The sequence below is a fragment of the Schistocerca gregaria genome, chromosome 2 (genome assembly GCF_023897955.1).
Source record: "Schistocerca gregaria isolate iqSchGreg1 chromosome 2, iqSchGreg1.2, whole genome shotgun sequence".
NCBI lineage: Eukaryota > Metazoa > Arthropoda > Insecta > Orthoptera > Acrididae > Schistocerca > Schistocerca gregaria.
In genome coordinates, this window is record NC_064921.1 from 39,292,337 (window position 1) to 39,313,114 (window position 20,778).

A 20,778-nucleotide genomic window follows, 5' to 3' on the forward strand; every position below is an offset into this window, starting at 1 on the left:
ACACAGATGGGGGGAGGGACACAAGGAACATTCACGTGCAACAGACATCCATAATGCCTGCTGACAGAGGTAGCAGTGCAAAGGAAAGACATATGTCTGAGCTCCATACACCTGAAGCATCTCACAGGTGGAGGAAAATGGTGTTTCGTATCACATTGGTAGACCGGCAACATATCACACTCTAAGGCCAAGACGAAGGCTCCAGTAACAACTCCGTTTCCCCTCGGTCCCCTATGGACACGATGGATGAAGTCGCTATGTTGGCCCACAGCTCATTGCCAGATTGCAGAGGATCGTGGTGATAGATAATGTCCTGGAACATACTGAGATTCTCGTGAGAAGTGACAGTCACAGTAATGTCACCCAACTATTCACAAGAGAGCAGCACCTGTGACTGAACAGATCATGTTTCAATGGGGAGTGAACTGCTCTTCATCTCAGAGACGGTTGCAGCTTCTCTATATCTGTCCTCAATGTTTTCACAAATCATAAAGGCTTTGTGACCAAAAACATATCCCTGTCAATCCCGGTACACATCAGGTATTGGGGAGAGGATTTTGGCCCTTGTTGGTTTCTATTGCATTCCTCCAACAGTGTGGCAATGGAAGGAAATGTGTTGGGATCGTATCTTGTTGCAATGTGCAATGCCTTTCCATTTGAAGAGACTGCTGAGGCCTCATGACCACTAGCGGGAGAAAGTTTGTCACTTCACGTGCGACTATCCACCACGGTGCCACCCATTCCACAGCCACAGCAATGGCTACCTGGCCAGTAACCGGGAGTCCCTGTGCCTGTCATGACCGGAACATACTCGATGACATAAGTGGGGAGTGTGCAGCGCAGCACCAACAGTGCGATCATTGTGCGGTCAGGGGAGCTATCGTTGTGGAGGTACTTGGTAACCTCACCACAATGGGGATGTTTAAAACGCTGGGTTTCAGGCATAATACATCAAAAAGGAAGAGTGCCAGTGTGGAAGGGCACAGGCATGACATGCACTTCTTTAAAATTTGGGAAAGTTGGCCAGTCAAACCCAACGATGGGGACTTTACTACCGTTAATGGAAGGTGAAGATAGCATCGGGAGTGAAACTAGAAAACAAGGCCATAATCAAAAATGGAGTCCAAGCAGGGTCTGTACCAAATGGTGCCATACAATGGAAAGTCAGCGCAGAGAAGAGAGAGTCTAAGTGTAGGTTTGCATCACAGAAAGAGGAAGCAATGCTGCAAAGGCTGGGGCTCTGTGGTGCCAAGCACACACTCAACGAACAATGGTGAGCCCCCTGCAGGGAGGGGGTACTGACTTATGTGAGCACTTAGAATGATGCCCAAAGAACAAAATCGACAGTTTGTGTCCAGTCAACAGGTGAATTTCCAGCCGTACGAATAGACACAAAATTTCTCGACCTTATGAACGACCGTTACACCTTCTTGCTCCTCAAACTGTGTATAGTTTAGCTGCGCAGTGTTTAACATTTTTTACTCAATTTGTAGGACAAAATTGCTGCAATGGTGTCCTGGAACATGTCAGTCACCTGTGTCAACAGCACGGCTCACTACTGTGGCATCAGACATGGTGCCACCTTGAGACCATCCTTAAGGTGCTGAGAAGACTGTTGACACTTGGCCAAACGCACAATTTTGATGCCCTTCTTTTGCAGCCGATAGAGGGGATGTGTGGCCCGCACCACTCAGTGAATAAACTTGGCACATGATTTTACCCAGAAATGACTAACTTTTTTACGATTGTGTTGACGTGTTTCTGAATGGGCATGATACCTTTGTGACTTAAGGTGAGTGTACACCTGTATGCTCTGCACCTTGTCACCATGAGTCTCCACCTGTCCCACAAGTAAGTAGAGGGACACGTGTAGGTGCACGCCTCTTTCTTAACAAGTGTATGTAAGCAATTCCATTTGCCCCTGTGAGGTGTCTAGTACTGTCAAACCAGTGAGGCTGCACATAAATGTGCTCTCTAAAGGCAGGCTGAGGACCATCTAACACTACGTACTATTACGAACAAAACATTTGCTACACTTTTAATGTTTATTACGGACAGGTCAAAAATAATGTTAGCTTACGCTTTTTATCTATTTTGCAATACATGTAATCTTAATGATCAATTCTAAATTTAAAAAAATTATATAAAAAGAAGTACCATTACTACTTCAATTTATATCACAAATACATATTTTTGTATCACTCGCAACTGAAGTGCCACATCACTATATGGTTGAAATGCCTGATCATCACCTTATTACTTTGACAAAATCATTTCACTAAGCTCGATGTGTAAGGAGACAAAGTTTGTGAAGCATAGAGGGGAGCAGTCTCTGCAGCATATGGATCTGCATCATGCAGGCACTGGCTGGTGGATAGAGAAGAAATACCTGACGTGGATGTCATGCTCCCAGTTCCATTTGCAAATCACATATTAGTTTATGGATGCACATTTCTGCTAGAGATTACAATGATCTTTTATCCTTTCTCACTGAAACTAACTGTTTATGAATCAAAGTGGCTCATAAAGGAAATGATGGTTTTAGCATATAAAGGTTCCCAAAATCACTCCTCCAACTCTTATTCATTGGAAATACAAACAAAGGTTTATTTTGTTCAGGTCTGCCATTATTTCCAGGCTGCTCTTATTTGTGAGAAACTAGAAAGTTATTTACTTCCACTCTGTCTTTACAGTATATGGAATCAACAAGCCAGAAAAAATGAAATGCACAATAATACTGTTTAATTTTCATGTGTTTCTCATTTGACTACTCAGCCAAAGTGCTAATGCAAAGACTAATTTGTATGCATGCAAAAAACTGAGTCTTAACAGCAAGACAAGTGAAACAAAGCTCCAAATGGAGAAAACCACAGACAGGTGAACAACTATTGCATCTCTCTACCCATGTGGGATGGTGAGATTCTTGCACCTGCATAAAGTGGCCCCTGCACACAATTCAGAGACATGCTTGACTTTAGACTAGTGTGTGTGTGTGTGTGTGTGTGTGTGTGTGTGTGTGTGTGGAAACTGCCACATGCACTCAAGAGTGTTCAGGAAGTTGTACAGGTGTAAATGCACCTTGAGAATATGCCCCAGGTATCTGATGCGGGGAGCAAAGACTCGGCACTTTTCCAACTGTCAGCATATGCTATTTTCCTGGAGTCATAAAAAGGGATTCAGGATTCTTGTGACATCCCGCAAGCATTGACCCCCTAACAATGATATCATCCAAATAATTAACACAGTGTGGAACATCTTTAATCATCTGTTCTAAATACTTCTAGAAGATGGCACGTTCACACCAAAGTTAAGGTGCTGTACCTCCACAAGACAAACAGCATATTTACGACTAGCAACTAATGTGATCCCTCATTGAGCAGCATTTGGAGATAAGCATACTTTAAATGTACTTTTGAATACTAGTGGGGCCCAGTTAGTTTAGTCAACAACTTTTCTGGGTAGCAGATAGAGATCAACATAAAACTGGGAATTAATGGTTGACCTGAAATGCACAAGTGCGCAACAACCCATTTGGTTCTTTAGGTGAAAATTACAGGCGTTGCCCACTGATTGGTGGAAATAATGCTTTGGTACTGTTGTGCAAGCTCTGCAAAATTTTGTTGCCATAAAATTACACGCACACACACACACACACACACTGGTTCAAAATAACCTTATAAATACTGTACAGAGCATCAAGATCAGAAAAAGGAACTGTTTCTGCCACTAAATTGATGTGGTCCTCTACTTTGAATAAAAAACTGATAAGATGTCTACACCAAAAATGTTGGTGGCAGTGAGAGCGCACACACAGAATAATTACACAGAATCCGACACAGTGTCAGTGATTAAAGACATGGCAGTGCCGGTTTCCAGCTGGAATTCCATGGACTAGCCAAACAAAGGCAATTCCGATGTGAGCTTTTGCAATAGCAGAAGAGCTGCCTGCTCTGCAGTTCTGACTGTGTCATTCCTGTAGCACGTCTGAGCACGCAGCCAGAAAGGTACAAGATGCTCGTTGACATTCTTCTGCGTCTGCAGCTGCTGTAGGAATCTGGTTCTGACATGCCCGTTGCAAGTCAAGACAGAACTGGAATTCCTTCGCATTGTGTGAAGTATGTCACAACACCAATGAGGAAAGGCACCTTTCACACGCCTACTAACATTATGCAAGGAGTCACTCAACACTGAGGGGCGAACCGAACGGTCCATGTACTAGTTGCCTGGAAGCCCTTGGACTTGGGTGAGACTTACCATAAAGGCAAAGACAGAGGGTGATGAAACGAAATCATTAGTTGACCACTGTCTACTTCTGACACTTAAATTCCATTTTGAAAAGCATGCTGAGCAGCCGAAGCAACCTCAAATATTTGGAATTTTTAAGTGCTTCACCAAGATTAGGATTGGACTTCGCCAGATTTTTAGCAGTAAATGGCTCCAAGAACTATGGGGCTTAACATCTGAGGTCATCAGTCCCCTATAGACTTAGAACTACGTAAACCCAACTAACCTAAGGACATCACACACATCCACGCGCAAGGCAGGATTCGAACCTGCGACCGTAGCAGCTGTGTGATTCCAGACTGAAGTGCCTCAAACAGCTCGACCACAGTGGCTGGCTTTTGCAGTAAACTCCCTGTCAAAGGCAAGGTGCACAATCAATATTTTCAATACAGTCATGAGAAACAACCACACACAGAAAAGTTAAAAACACCAGAAATACTGGGTCAGTACAACTGACAGTTTCGTAATGGATGCAAATGCGAAATTTACATTTTGGGATAGCAGAGCAATTGATGAATGAGGACACTGCCTTCAAGATGCTATAGAAGAACACGGGCTTCATGTACAAACAGAACTCTCAACCCACACACTTCCTAAAATTGTGCAGCTTGGCAATACATATAGATATTACCCTTGAAATCTTGAAAGTCAATGGCCACACTGGAAACTGCATCTGTTGGTGACCAGTCTTATGTTTGAGTGTGAGAATGTATCATAAGGTTTGCTTAGCATGTATTTGAGGTAGAATGTGGAAACCAGCCTGGTATTTGCCTAGTAGGATGTGTGAAACAGCCTAAATAACCAAATCCAAGACAGCTGGTGTACCAAATTCTGCCATTAACCCACCACTGAACCAAGGCCAGGGCACCTCCCCCAATTCTGGAAGCAGTGCACTGATGTGCACAGCTGTATGCGATGTGTAACAGCACATATTTCACCACTTAGATAACTGGTCTTGCGACTAATTGAGTTACTATACTTTAGTCGTATGTCAACTTCTGCACACATGCAATTGTTGTCAATCCCTTATATAAAGTCTTTAGTTGATGCTATCCCATGAGCATTTTCATTTTAAGAATTCTCAATTTTCTTTACCAACTATCTTCTCATTTTCTTAATATAACAATATACCCAACAATTAGGTTTCAGTACTGATTATATATAGTGCTTCTATATGCGCACAAAAATTTTCTCAAAATTAGCTGTGAACGTAACATTCACTGCCAAATATTTCTTTTACTTTTCCTATGTTTTTCATTTAATACTACTTCATTTTCATAATATTTGACTTTGAATGTAGCAGCAATACATTTCTACAATGTTCCTTTCCAAACATATTTATAAGATTTTATTTTTTTAAAAATGCAGCTTCTAAGATAACAGTTGATTCTAGCTGCTGTAACCTTCTACAATAATTTTACCATTTGGTTTCAATGACCACCGGAGCACCAAAACTAAAGATGTCAAAACAGCTCTCCGAAGAGCCCCAAAAAAGGCCTTTATCAAGACCATCACTAATGACAACTTCCTGCAATATTGAAGGCTTATCTATAAATAAATAAATTTTATTATCTGACACGTGCAAATGAAACAACTGTGTGTTACAAGAAACACACAGACCACCAACTAGCATGTCATACTCAATGGAGAGAAGTCTTCTGAAGTAAGAGTGATTTCAGGTGTGCCGCAGGGGAGTGTCATAGGACTGTTGCTATTCACAATATACATAAATGACCTTGTGGATGACATCGGAAGTTCACTGAGGCTTTTGCGGATGATGCTGTGGTATATCGAGAGGTTGTAACAATGGAAAATTGTACTGAAATGTTACAGTACACTTGTTCGGCCACTGCTTGTATACTGCTCAGCAGTGTGGGATCCATACCAGATAGGGCTGATGGAAGAGAGAGAGAGAGAAGATACAATGGAGAAGAGCGCGCTTCATTACAGGATCATTTGGTAATCGTGAAGGCATTACGGAGATGATAGATAAACTCCAGTGGAAGACTCTGCAGGAGAGATGCTCAGCAGTTCAAGTATGGGCTTTTGTTGAAGTTTTGAGAACATACCTTCACCAAAGAGTCAATCAGTATATTGCTCCCTCCTACGTATATCTCGCGAAGAGACCATGAGGATACAATGAGAGAGATTAGAGCCTACACAGAAGCATACTGACAATCCTTCTTTCCACAAACAATACGAGACTGGAATAGAAGGGAGAACTGATAGAGGTACTCAAGGTACCCTCCGCCACACACCATCAGGTGGCTTGCGGAGTATGGATGTAGATGTAGATTAAAGTTGTACTAGGAGATTTTAACTGTCACAGTCTCGCATGGGGCTATAGAGAGACAAAAGACGATGGCGAAATGCTGCAGATCTGGGCAGACCAGACTAAACTGAAATTGATACATGACCCAAAGTTGCCTGCATCATTTAACTGCGGAAGATGGAAACGAGGATATAATCCAGATAACATCTTTGTCTCCAAGAAGGTATCCCCGCAAACTCTAAGGCAAATCGAGGACCCAATTCCCAGAATGCAACACAGAGCAATAACCAGCTGCATTACGGCAGTAATCAAAACAGATGTAATGCCCTTCAAGAGACGCTTCAACTTCAAAAAAGCTCATTGGGAACTCTTCGCAGAGGACCTAGATAAATAAGGAGATCTTGGAATTTAAACCAGAAGTACAATCATATGAAACTTTTATAGACCTCGTCAAGAAAATCTCTCGATGGTGCATACCTAGAGGGTGCCGCACACAGTATATTGCTGGACTCAATGATAACAGCAAGGAAGCTCTGAAAAAGTATGAAGAACTTTCAATAAGGACCCCTTCTCAGAGGGAACGATCCAGGCTGGTGAGGTACTGATGTCTGGTATCTCTGAAGCGTCCTACAAGAGCCTGACATGAAGCACAGCAGTAGGAAGGCATGGAAACTGCTCAAAAGTCTCAACAATGACCCAACAGAACCACAACCAAATACAGTGAATTTACAACTGATCAGATAGCTCACCAACTGCTCATGAACGGAAAAACTAAAACGAAAATCAGGAATGGCAAAATCAAAAGAAAACTGAACGAGGAGATTAGCTTCCTACCTCACCTGTTCTTTATTCAGGAGCTACAAGATGCCCAATGATTTGAAAAACAATAAGGCTGCTGGCCTCGACGATCTAAGATCTGAGCAAATTAAACACTTTGGACAGAGGGTATAAGCATGGATCCTAGAGCTAATGACTAACTGTATTATAACAATGCAAATTCCTAAACTGTGGAGGAAAGCTCGGGTTGTTGCATTACTGAAACGAGGGAAAGACCCAGCTGAAGCTAAAAATGTCTGGCCTGTCTCACTGCTTTGTCATCTATTTAAAGTGCTGGAGCGAATGATCCTCAAACATATATCTGATTATGTGATGCATGCTACAGAACAGAAGCTACTATGTAACCTTACAATCTAAAACCAGCCGATGGAGGACACAGAAAAATGGACTTGCACAGGGTAATGTCTTGACTCCAATATTGTTTAACATCTATATGAATGACCTTCCCATCAGGCACCAGACACGGATGATCATTTATGCCGATGATGCAGCAGTGGCCACACAAGATAAAACCTTTGAACAAGTGGAGGAGAATCTCACTGGAGCCTTAACAGAACTTGCTACCTATTACGAAGGCAATAATCTCAAACCAAACCCTAGTGAATCTCAAGTATTTGCCTTCCATCTTAGGAACAAACAAGCCAAACCAAAACTCAAAGTCATGTGGCAAGAGAAAGAGCTGAAGCATACAAACAGCCCAAAATACCTGGGAGTAACATTGGACAGAGCGCTTACTTTTAAGCACCACAGACACAACATTTTTTTTTTTTTTTTTTTTTTTTTTTTTTTTTAAAGGCATAGCACCACCCACTATCCGCAGACAAGTAGCCCCCAAGATCGAAAGATCAAAACAAAAGAATGATCCTCAACACTCAATGCATATGCACCGAAAACAACACGTCTGGCTGAAATCCTGCAAGAGTTTCATTGAAACTACTGAGGAGCTCACCACCAAGCCCGTCGCAAGGCAGCCTGTCTCTTTGGGAAGAAATGGTGCCACTCTCCACAATGGAACTACTTGAGGGGGGATCTGCAGGATTTCAACTACCTTTTACAACTTGGAGGCCATTAAACCGACTGCGCACTAGAGTAACTGGGTGCAAATCAAACCTATTTAAATGTGGCTACAGTGATAGCGATAGATGTGAATGCGGAGCAATACAGGACTCGGACCAACTAATGATTTGCCCAGATATGTCTATAACATGCACTAAAGATGATATTTTGAAAATCAATGACAAAAGCAACCTACGTTGCTAACTACTGGGAAGGGATGATATAATTGGTGCATTGGATACGGAAGAAGAAGAAGAAATGATCATACAGGTGGAGTTAATGACTGAGTAACTAGCAATCAGGGACTTTGTTAGTTTTTATGACATAACTCTGTTTCTTCTCCCAAACCTCCCATGCTCGAGCCATACAAATTCAGACACTTTCTCTCATCTTCAACAACTTCCTATTCAATTATTCTCAGCAATCTATCAACTCTGGTAAGTTTCTTTTTGGACACCATTGGAACAAGTCTCAAAACACTTAGTGTTCTACCTTTGCAGAAACTATCGATAACACCTCTTTCCTCAGATACACCACCATTTCTAGCTGAGGTCCGTCTTGCCAATGGGAATCCATAATATCTTTGATTAATGGCAGAATGTATAACGTCTCCATGGTTACCAGGCTGGTGTGCCCCCCGACCATCTTTGCTACGATTACATTTACCAGAAGATCCTGTAGAGGGCAGCCCACATTTTAATGACCCCTGTCAGTGGGTAACGACTTTTTCTCTTTTGTTGCTTTTATCATGAATGTTCCTCTTCATAAAATCAAAATAATCTTTGTTGTTTTCTCAGAGACCGAATTCCTAATAATTATACATTTCATACAAGTTTTCCGTACAAAGTAATCAAGTCTCAAAGCCACTGGCTACAAATGATGTTATGCCAGAAACAATGGGCATGGCTTCTGCTATTTAACTGCCAGCAGCTGAGCTATTTTCAGCAGTGTGTTCTCAATGTAAGCAGGGACAGACCTGCTGAGCCTTTTTACTCCATTATTATATATTACGGTCCATTTTGATTGTAAGTAAAGTAATATGTTTTATTCCTCTTCACAGAATGTAGCTCTGATGGTTGTCTCTCTAGTAGATCGAAACCAGTTATCCACAAATACAAAGTAACATCTCATATACGTACACGACTGTGTTTACTAAATAATTACGGTGTTCTGTTTCTCACTAATATCCTTGATGGTGCAGTGCTTGATGGGGGGAGGTGTGAAAGAGTATTTTAAGTTGCTGCCCTTTTGCTGCATTGTGCAATTTGGTAACATAACACTCATCTTTTATAAAGAGAAGTTATTAAGACTTACCCAATATCTTTTCCTTGCTGTAATAGTGTCCAAATTCCATTGCTTCCTCGATAATCAGGAATTTGTGCTGCAGTACTTATGCCTGCTCCGGTGTATACAACAAGGTGGTGTGAATTTCTTAAGGCTTCTGCTAAAGTGTGACATTTCTCTGTTAGAACTTCTGGGGGATCCTCAATTTCCTTTGATCGATCTTTCAGTTTCTGCCTTGTTTCAATCCTACATAAAAAAAAAAAAAAAACATGCTTTTCAATACAAGTGTGACATAAATAAATATATATTAGATTGGTGCATAAGTTCATAGCGTTACCCCATGAGTTTAATAAACACAACAGAGACACGTAACAGGGACTTTAGTCATCAATAATATATTCTCCTTCAGTATTTAAACAGTCTGCAAATAATGGGGCAACTTTTAGATTCTGATAGAGCAGAAATCACATGGTCCAGGCAAACAACTCATCGAGCCATGTGGGGTCAATCCATATGAAGTGGTCCAGTGATGGTTGCTTGACCATTTTTAAATATTTTAATAATCTTGCACCTTCATTGAATGGCACCCATTTTCGTTTGTAAGCGCACGATGATGTTTCAGTTTAGAGACGTTAGTAAAAATATGAGTATCTCTGCGCTGGGTTGTTACTACATTGCAACTGACATGATTGTTTTTAGAAAAGTGTCCTCTAGAACATTGTCTATTACACAAAATACCCTAAATTCAAAAATAACTAGTCTAAATGACCTCCAAAGTTTGGTATCCAAATTTTGAGAAATCCACTTTTTAGGTCCAAAAATAACGAACAAGGAGTGATTTAAGAGAGTCTATTTTTTCCTGTAGTAAGATATCATACACTACTAGCCTCATATAGAGCAAGAACACTTACAAATGTTTCCTTAATTTTGTATGAATTTTTTAAATTTGAAAATTTTCATTTTTTGTTAAGTTTGGGGTTAGTTATCTCAGGTGAGACTGAATATAAAAATATGATTTTAGCACCATTTGTACACCTATATGATAGCAACGTACTGTAAAGTTTCAACATTGATATCTGACTGTGAACAAAGATATGAATTTTTGAAAATTAGGAAATAATTCACATTACTCTACAACTGACTTTATGACTGTTGCCTGTTTAAATGGTTTTCATTGTAATCAAATTTAATTGTGACATATATAGTTAACACTATCACCCAATATTAATTTAGTTTATTTATTTTTAGTAATGCAATACAAATAATAGGAGCTTTCGCTTTTGTTCTGTGGTAATAAGTATGCCCATTTATGTTTAGATTTATTGTCAACAAAGAAGTACATTATTGCTGGGTGTGGCATTGTTGTAGTCAGCCTGTTCTGAAACCTCTCTTAGAGTGGATGTACATACTCCATTGAGAGTGTAAAATGTGTTATGTGCTTTGTTCTGTGTGTAATTTGTAATTAATTTTGAGAGATATACTGGAATGCAATAACATGGATGAACAGTGCTCTGTTGGACAGATAGCAAGTGAACCGTGTCACAAAACAGTTTACAGTTTAGTTTCAAAAAACTTGAAAAATGTGAACGACTTAGATGAAGTTAGACAAACTTTGTTTAAATTTCAAGTAAGTTCTTCTGTAACATCAGTGTGGGAGTATTATGAGAAGAAATGTATTCTGAATTACAACCTCACTTTTGGAAGTAAGCACTGGGATCCATTTAAAGTCCATAAAAAGCCTATTACTATAGGTTCGAGGGATTAAAACTTGAACATTTGTCCTCGTTATGTGAGAGTGAAACAGCTTCCCAAGTGAGATGTAATGTGATTGCTGGAAATTCCCCGTGCCCAAATTGTTACTCAAAAATATCTGTTGTGAATCCAGAACCAGAATCATGCAACCTTGTTACTGACATTTATATTTCTAATGAGGAAGCTGTTAGCATATTGGATTTTGCTTGTTCTAAGTTAGACGTATCTCCTGCTTCGAAAAACAGCTTTCAGACAAAATTAGAAAAGACTTTGAGTCATGCTTTAATAATACAGATACAAACATTATGTCTAAAGACGAAGAAAACCTACCACCAGCGTCATCTGACACTGAATATTTCAGCTTAGAGAAATTAAAAATTAAATGTTCAGTGACATCTAATGAGGAAACAGTTAAAATTTTAAGTTTGCTCCCTGACTCATGGTCAAGAGAAAAAAAATAGTCCATGAATTCAACATTTCTCATCATTCAGTTAATCTAACCTGAAAATTAGAGAAAGAGCAAGGCGTTCTTCCAGTTTTAGGAAAGAAGAAAGGAGTAGGTATAAGTGAAGAAACAATTAAAAAGATCCAGCAGTTTTTTGAAGACAATGAAAACAGTAGAATGTGCCCAGGTTACAAAGATAGCAAAAGAGTTGTTACAAACGGAGTTAAAGTAACAAAGCAGAAACTGCTGTCAAATTTAAATGAATTTTATGTAGCTTTCATAAATTCTCCTCCTGAATGCAAAATTGGAAGGTCAAAATTTTGTGACCTTCGGCCTAAGTGGTGTATTTTGGTTGGATCCTACAGGGGACACTCCATATGTGTTTGTTTATATCTCCAAAATGTCAAACTGGTGATTGCGGGTGCAAAACTCAGTGATCTTAACTACAAAGAGATACTAGATTTAATGGTCTGTGACACTAACCGTTATAACTGCATGATGAGTTTGTGTAATAAATGCCCTGGTAAGGAAACCGCTATTGAATTGTTTCACGAATATCATAAGGAAATGCCAGACAGTATTACCTTCAAACAGTGAGTCACAACTGACAGGGCAGAAATGATAACAGTGGTTAAACCTCAGGAAGAGTAATTGGAATCTTTAATTGATAACTTACAAAAACTCAAGTCACCACTGTGTTTCTAAAATACAAAGCAAGCTTTTGAAGGAAAAAAAAGCACAACTTCACGAAACTTAATGCACAGTGCTGGCTGATTTTGCACAAAATTTTACATTTGTGATTCAGGATGCAATACAAGGGTACCACTGGGTCAATGACCAAGCAACAGTGCATCTATTAGTTCTCTGCTTTAAAAATGAAAAAGATGAAGTTTGCAGTTCTTCAATATGCATTCTAAGCGACTACTTGCGAGCACAACACTATGGCTGTACATGTTTCAAAAGCATGTAATAAATTACCTAAAAGAAAATTTTCCCAAGGTTGAGAAGTTGATATACTTTTCAGGTGGAAGTGGTAGTCAGTATAACAAAAAAAAAAAAAGAATTTTTCAAATCTGTGCAGCCACAAAGTAGACTTTGTGCTGGAGGCGGAATGGCACTTTTTTGCGTCTTGCCATGGTAAAAATGCATGTGATTGAGTAGGAGGTACAACAAAATGTGAAGTAAGTAAAACCAGCATACAAAGACCAACCACAGACCAAATTCTCACAGAACAAGACAGGTATGTCTTTTGCAAGGATAATATTAAAGGCATTACCTCTTTTCTGATCAAGAAAGAAGAAGTGGATCTGCATATGAAAACAACATTCCAAACTAGATTTGAAATTGTATAGCACTAAAAGGAACAAAGCATTTCCACAAATTCCTTGGCATTGCAGAGAACTTAGTTCAATGCTATGTAACATCAGAAACAGAAATTTATGAGGATCATTGTGTCAGTAAAATTACAATCTCTGTCTTTAACAATGAATGACATAGAAGCATGTGTGTATGATGGACAGTGGTGGCTTACAGAGGTTGAAAGAATAAGTTTGGAAAACAATGACGTTTTTGTGCATTTTTACCACCCTACTGGCCCAAGAACATCATTCAAGAAATCTACAAGTGACAAAGCTTGGATACCAATGAAAAATGTTTTAAGGAAACTGTCAGTGCTAGAACTTACCACAGCAACTGGAAAGTCTTATTCTATATCACAGAAGCTGTCTGAAGAAATGAAATAAGTGTCCTTAACATTCACCACCATGTTTAGGAACAGTCGCATCTCGAACGATGTTAAATGAAAATATTTATTTTAAGTATGTCAAAATAATATAAATGTTAATTTCTGTGATGTTACCACTTTTTGTATATAATAATTGATTATATCCCATCAATATCACACATGAATAGGCAAGGCCATAAGATCAGTTATACAGTAATGTGAATTAGATCCTCATTTTCAAAAATTCATATCTTTGTTCACAGCCAGATATCAATGTTGAAATTTTTACAGTACGTTGCTATCATATAGGTGTATAAATGGTGCAAAATTCATATTTTTATTTTCAGTGCCACCTGAGATAACTAATCTCAAACTTTACGAAAAATTAAAATTTTCAAATTTCAAAAATTCATACAAAATTAAGGAAACATTTGTAAGTGTTCTTGCTCTATATGAGGCTAGTAGTGATAAATCACTCCTCATTTGTTATTTTTGGACCTAAATGTCGATTTTTGAGACTTTGGATACCAAACTTTGGAGGTAATTTTGACTGGTTATTTATTAACTTACAGTATTTTGTGGAATAGACAATGTTGTACAGGGCACTTTTCTAAAAACAATTATGTCAATTGTAATGTAGTAACAACCCAAGGAGAAAATATAATAATGCAGGCAAAAAGGAATACAAACGTCTCAAAAATGATATCGACAGGCAGTGCAAAATGGCTAAGTAGGAATGGCTAGAGGACCAATGTAAGGATGTAGAGGCTTATCTCACTAGGGGTAAGATAGATACAGCCTACAGGAAAATTAAAGAGACCTTTCGAGAAAACAGAGCCACTTGGATGAATATCAAGAGCTCAGATGGAAACCCAGTTCTAAGCAAAGAGGGGAAAGCAGAAAGGTGGAAGGAGTATGTAGAGGGTCTATACAAGGGCGATGTACTTGAGGATAATATTATGGAAATGGAAGAGGATGTAGATGAAGATGAAATGCGAGATATGATACTGCGTGAAGAGTTTGACAGAGCACTGAAAGACCTGAGTCGAAACAAGACCCCGGGAGTAGACAACATTCCATTAGAACTACTGACAGCCTTGGAAGAGCCAGTCCTGACAAAACTCTACCATCTGGTGAGCAAGATGTATGAGACAGGCGAAATACCCTCAGACTTCAAGACAGATGTGAAAATTACCAAACTATCAGTTTAATAAGTCACAGCTGCAAAATACTAACGCGAATTATTTACAGACGAATGGAAAAACTGATAGAAACTGACCTCAGGGAAGATCAGTTTGGATTCTGTAGAAATGTTGGAATACGTGAGGCAATACTGACCCGACGACTTATCTTAGAAAATACATTAAGTAAAGGCAAACCTACATTTCTATCATTTGAGGACTTAGAGAAAGCTTTTGACAATGTTGACTGAAATACTCTCTTTCAAATTCTGAAGGTGGCAGGGGTAAAATACAGGGAGCGAAAGGCTATTTACAATCTGTACAGAAACCAGATGACATAAGAATCGAGGGGTATGAAAGGGAAGCAGTGGTTGGGAAGGGAGTGAGACAGGATTGTAGCCTATCCCCGATGTTATTCAATCTGTATATTGAGCAAGCAATAAACGAAACAAAAGAAAAGTTTGGAGTAGGTATTAAAATCCATGAAGAAGAAATAAAAACTTTGAGGTTCGCTGATGACATTTAATTCTGTCAGAGACAGTTTGCTGTCTTTGAAGAGCAGTTGAATGGAATGGACAGTGTCTTGAAAGAAGGGTATAAGATGAACATCAACAAAAGCAAAACGAGGCTAATGGTATGCAGTCGAATTATGTCAGGTGATACGGAGGGAATTAGATTAGGAACTGGGACACTTAAAGTAGTAAAGGAGTTTTGCTATTTGGGGAGCAAAATAACCTATGATTGTCGAAGTAGAGAGAATATAAAATGTAGACTGGCAATGGCAAGGAAAGCGTTTCTGAAGAAGAAAAATTTGTTAACATCAAGTATAGATTTAAATGTCAGGAAGTCATTTTTGAAAGTATTTGTATGGAGTGTAGCCATGTATGGAAGTGAAACGTAGACGATAAATAGTTTAGACAAGAAGAGAATAGGAGCGATTGAAACGTGGTGCTACAGAAGAATGTTGAAGATTAGATGGGTAGATCACATAACTAATGAGGAGGTATTGAATAGAACTGGGGAGAAGAGGAGCTTGTGGCACAACTTGACTAGAAGAAGGGATCAGTTGGTAGGACATGTTCTGAAACATTGAGGGATCACCACCTTAGTATTGGAGGGCAGCGTGGAGGGTAAAAATCGTAGAGGGAGACCAAGAGACCAATACACTAAGCAGATTCAGAAGTATGTCGGCTGCAGTAGGTACTGGGAGATGAAGAAGCTTGTCCAGGATAGAGTAGCATGGAGAGCTGCATCAAACCAGTCTCAGGAATGAAGACCACAACAACAAGAACCAAATGCAGAGATATTCATATTTTTGCTAATGTCTCTAAACTGAAACATCGTCGCTTGCTTACAAACAAAAATGGCCGCCATTCAGAGTGGGGGGAGGGGGGGGGGACACCTGTTTTGAACTTCTCAGTTACAGGGTAATCCACATATAAAAAAATTAAAATAGTTAAAAATGGTCAAGAAACCAACTTAATTTTTACTGGACAACTTCATTTGGATTGATCCACGTTGGAGTGCGGAAAGGAAGTTCCTTGAAGATTGTTCGATAGAAATTGGAAAAGGTTGAAACTCTGAGGTTGCAAGCACAGGTGAATAATGTGAGTACGGAGTGACTTCCCACCCTACTCCTGTATAGCATTTTTTGTCAGTCTAGCGGAATGTGGGCGGGTGTCTTCCGGAGTAGCATCCCTTCACACCATCTTACTGATTGTTGTTCTTGGACTGCTTCTGCAAGATGCACAAGTTGTTAAGCAATTTGTAGTACACCAAAACATCGCTGTTCCACCAGAAGCATAACATTATCTTCTGTGGATATATGCAGGTCTTTGTACAACTGCTTTGTTTGGGATCAACCATTCCTTTCCTTTCCTTTCCTTTCCTTTCGTCAGCATAAAGACAGCATTTCTCATCAGCAGTAAATATATAGGAATGATCAAAGTTGTTCATGAGGCAACTGATGGGCAAGCAGTGACGCAGATGTGGCCACCCGCTGATTTCTGCAATTTTGGCTTACACCCAAGCCTCAGATGTCAGACACTCAGTTCGTGACCAACGTATGTTGATGAAGTATCAATCAAAATTCCGATTTAGTTCGTACATGTGCTGTCGTCCAGTAGAACGGGCATAACGTTAATTAAAGCAACATCAGAACTACCAGAGCAGAGGAAAAGCATATCTGTGAAATAAATTCTAAGTGGCTCCCGCGGGAGAGTTGGTGGAGTGATATTTTGTTGTACAGAGAGTCCCGGCATCAAATCTCAATGACAATTTTTTATTGTATTATGTGTGAAAGTGTTATATGGGACAACATATTCCTTACAAGTAAAACGACTTTTCGGAGTTTGTAAATGTTCTTTTGGCAATTTGCTTTCACTTTGTTAGTTGAAAGTAGCAAACCTATAGAGTACATTTGTATAGATAGGTGTTTGTGTTCTGTCAGACACGTGCGACAGAACTGATATGTCTCGTGATGAAGCAGCTAGTGCATTTGTAGTTTTACAGAAAAAAACGGAAACAATGGGACAACAGAATAAAGAAACAACTGCATCACACTTGTCGGAGTACTAATAGAAGTAGTAGTAGTAGTAGTAGTAGTAGTAGTAATAATAATAATAATAATAATAATAATATATTGCAGATGGCAGCGCCGGGCACACTAGATGTACTGTTGATTATTATTACGTATTTCTGCAGGTGTTTCTGTATTCTTCTGTCCTGATTGTATATTTTGTGAAATTACAGATTTATTCTATAGACTGACTACCTTCAAAGGAACAAAGCGAAAGAGACTGCCAAGGGGACATTGCTGTATCCAAACAGTCCTTTTACATGTCAGGAAAATGTCCGATTTAACACTTTCACACACAATAAATGTCCCATTGAACCCAGGGTCCTTGACACAACAACCTATTGGTCTACCAACTCACGCACAGAAACTATACACAATAGCTTTCACAGATATGCTTTTCCTGTGCTCTGATATTTCTGGTTTGGGTGTTAGAATATTCGGTACCCATATACCCAATTATTGAACCTTTCCCACTGCATGCAAATTTCACTTAATGGTGGAATAATCACAGTTCATAACATCTGCCAAGTCTTGAGTACACTGATGTGGATCATTGTGGATTGATTCGTTTAAATAATCTTCTTCAAATTCCTGAGGTCTTTCTGAATGTGGAGAGTCACAAATATCAAAATGATCCTCCTTAAAATGTGAAAAGCATGTTTGTACCATGCTCTATCCAATGGCATGATCTCCATATGTGGCACAAATGTTTCTAGCTGCCTCTGATACTGTCACTCCTCTACTGAACTCAATCAGGGAATATGTCAGAAATATTCTATTTCCTCCACTAGGTACCACTCTGTTCTCTGACTTCCACAGCTCCGCCCCACTGTCTCCAAACGACAGAAAGACAATATGTAAACTCATACAGTAACAGTGAACCACAAATAAATAATGACAATCAATAAATAAACCCATATTAACTGGAATATCAACATGTAAATCAAAAATGCAACTAACATATGCACCAATCTAATAACAGTTATAATTAATATTTACTGCTGTAACATATCAGGAGCAACATTGCATTTAATTTGGTATCTGGCTTCAGAATGACATAATTACTACTAATGTTTCTTTAATTTAAAGGAGAAGCAAGACTTCTTTTAATGTCATGTTAAAGATTTATATAAAGAAGATACGCAAAAATTAATATATCACACATCCTACATGAAACTCAGAAAAAGCTTTGTTGCTAAACAGAAGTAAAATATGCTACTACAAAAAAGCCTTTGCTCCTCCCCCCCCCCCCCCCCCACTTTTTAAAGTAGTTGTTTTTTGTGTCTTATGTTGAAATAGATCAACCAGAATGTCACACCATAAAATTCTTTGTTGCAAACATTTTATTGCTAATACGCAAATTCATCAACATTTAGAAAGAGCACTGCTTCATTTCCAATAGTTTACAAGTAAACAGCTGAATTTAAGTACATGCTCCTAGTTAAGGACAAACCAAATTTCAATCACAGATGAAAACACTGATAAGCTGCACAGAAACAACACTGAACTCAGTATGAGAAAAAAATTGAATAAGGAGCCCTGGTTCGAAAACAAGTTTGATAAAATTAAACTTCAGCCTACATTCCCCATAAGAAGTTATTGGTGTTATCAACAATAGTGGCATGTTTATGGGCCTAGAATCAGTTTTCTGAATGGGCATAGCAACATGTTCATTGTTCTGGAGACACCAGTGGGTGTCCTTGATGTATGCAGCAATAAAGAGCAAAACTGTGCTTATGTCAAAGAACATAGCACAATAGAGACCAAACAAATGAGGCAGTGCAGTCATTAAAGGACTGACCTCTTAATCAGGAGGATGGAGTCTGTTCTGTCTGAACATTCTAATTTAGGTTTTCCTAAAACATTTTGGGCAAATGCCGGAGAAGTTCCTTCATTAAAGCAAACGCTGACCACCTGTCCCATCCTCATACAATCATACTTATACATCCTATGGTATGTATGTGTTGAGCTATCTATTTTTGTTATCTTATGATGACAAATCCAACATCATTATTCCATCTTGGTTTTTTCAATGATTGATTAATCCAATATCATTTAAAGATGATCCTTTGAAAAATAAATCAAACAAAATGCTGTTCACCTGAATCAATATATAAATATAGTTACTCACCTAATGAAACTTTTCACAGTGATACTTTCCCAAGAAGACTTAACCATGCTGTTGTCAAAGCAACTTCACAAAAACATTAATAAAGAATTACTGGACCATCTTATTACTGCCAGTGATTTAAAAAATATTTGATTATCTTCGGTAACAGAGCGGTTGAATGACAAATGTTATTTTAGTTCAGGTCAAAACCTGAGTACTTCTGGTTATATGTTCATTCTCTTTTTATGTTTTATACCTTTTTAGTATATTTAGTGACTATTATACTAGAGATTTAGCTGTACAATGAATTTAATGTGGTTGGAATAGAGAACTGAATTAATGCTCGTAACGACCTGAGCACGTCTGTCCATATTTTTATACACACCTTGCCATGTGAATAATTGCCGTAGTGTCATGACTGTGTGTTGCATTTAGAAAACATCTCATGTTGTGTTGAATTTATGTTAAGTGCATCTTCTTTCTAATGTTGTGTTTATGTAGGTAGACCAGTCATTACTCAACTTTAGTTCACACACGTAACACATTATCATACGATATATTCTTTTATGTCAAAATAAACATAATACATCTGAGAATATTCTGACACTTTAACTATAACTCACCGAGGCACTCTACTGGACAGCAGAATATGCAGCAGGAATAGGTTAACAGAGGATCAGGATAGGAAGAGCAGCACCTCCTGAGCACATTTGGATCAAGTTAAGCGAGAGTAGTGAGGATGAAGCAAGGCAGGGGAGAGGGGGATGGTTGGGAATTAGGGAGGATGTTGTGGTCTGACACTTTTGTGGTGTCTACTGGCAACAGGTTTCAGGTGACGGAACTGACGAGTAGAGAGCCTCAGAATGGTGTGAGAGTAGGAAATGTGCAACACACTCTACCTGGGAGTGGAAAGGCACTGATGTTAGGAACAACAGAGTATTGCTGCTAGGTAGCAATCATGGCAGGAGAAGTTAGGGGAGGAGCACCAAGTCACCAGCATTTTCATGCTGAATGCTGTGCTGAATCTGGTGATTGTGGGTTTAGGGTCCTCCTCAAAGATTTCACAAATAGATGATCAGGAAGTGATAGTAGGTGGGGCAGGGAACACCTCTAATTGAGAAAGGGTGTACAACACAGACGGTGTCCTCAGTAAAATAGTGCCCCTAGCTGATGGCACCGATGTCAGCACTGGAGCTGTTCCTGCTGCACAATCTGCCTACTTTCAGCAATCCTGTACAGGGCCAATACGATCTGGA

General features: G+C 39.1%; 1 protein-coding gene across 3 annotated transcripts in view; it reads right to left on the reverse strand.

Annotated features, from left to right (window-relative positions):
- Positions 1–20,778, reverse strand: part of LOC126336279 (uncharacterized) — a 183,931-nt gene that overhangs the window by 108,777 nt on the left and 54,376 nt on the right. For all 3 annotated transcript variants that reach the window (XM_049999795.1, XM_049999796.1, XM_049999797.1), the window contains one exon: positions 9,764–9,979. In XM_049999795.1, coding sequence (XP_049855752.1) covers positions 9,764–9,979 — 216 coding nt within the window. The remainder of the gene's footprint in view (positions 1–9,763; positions 9,980–20,778) is intronic.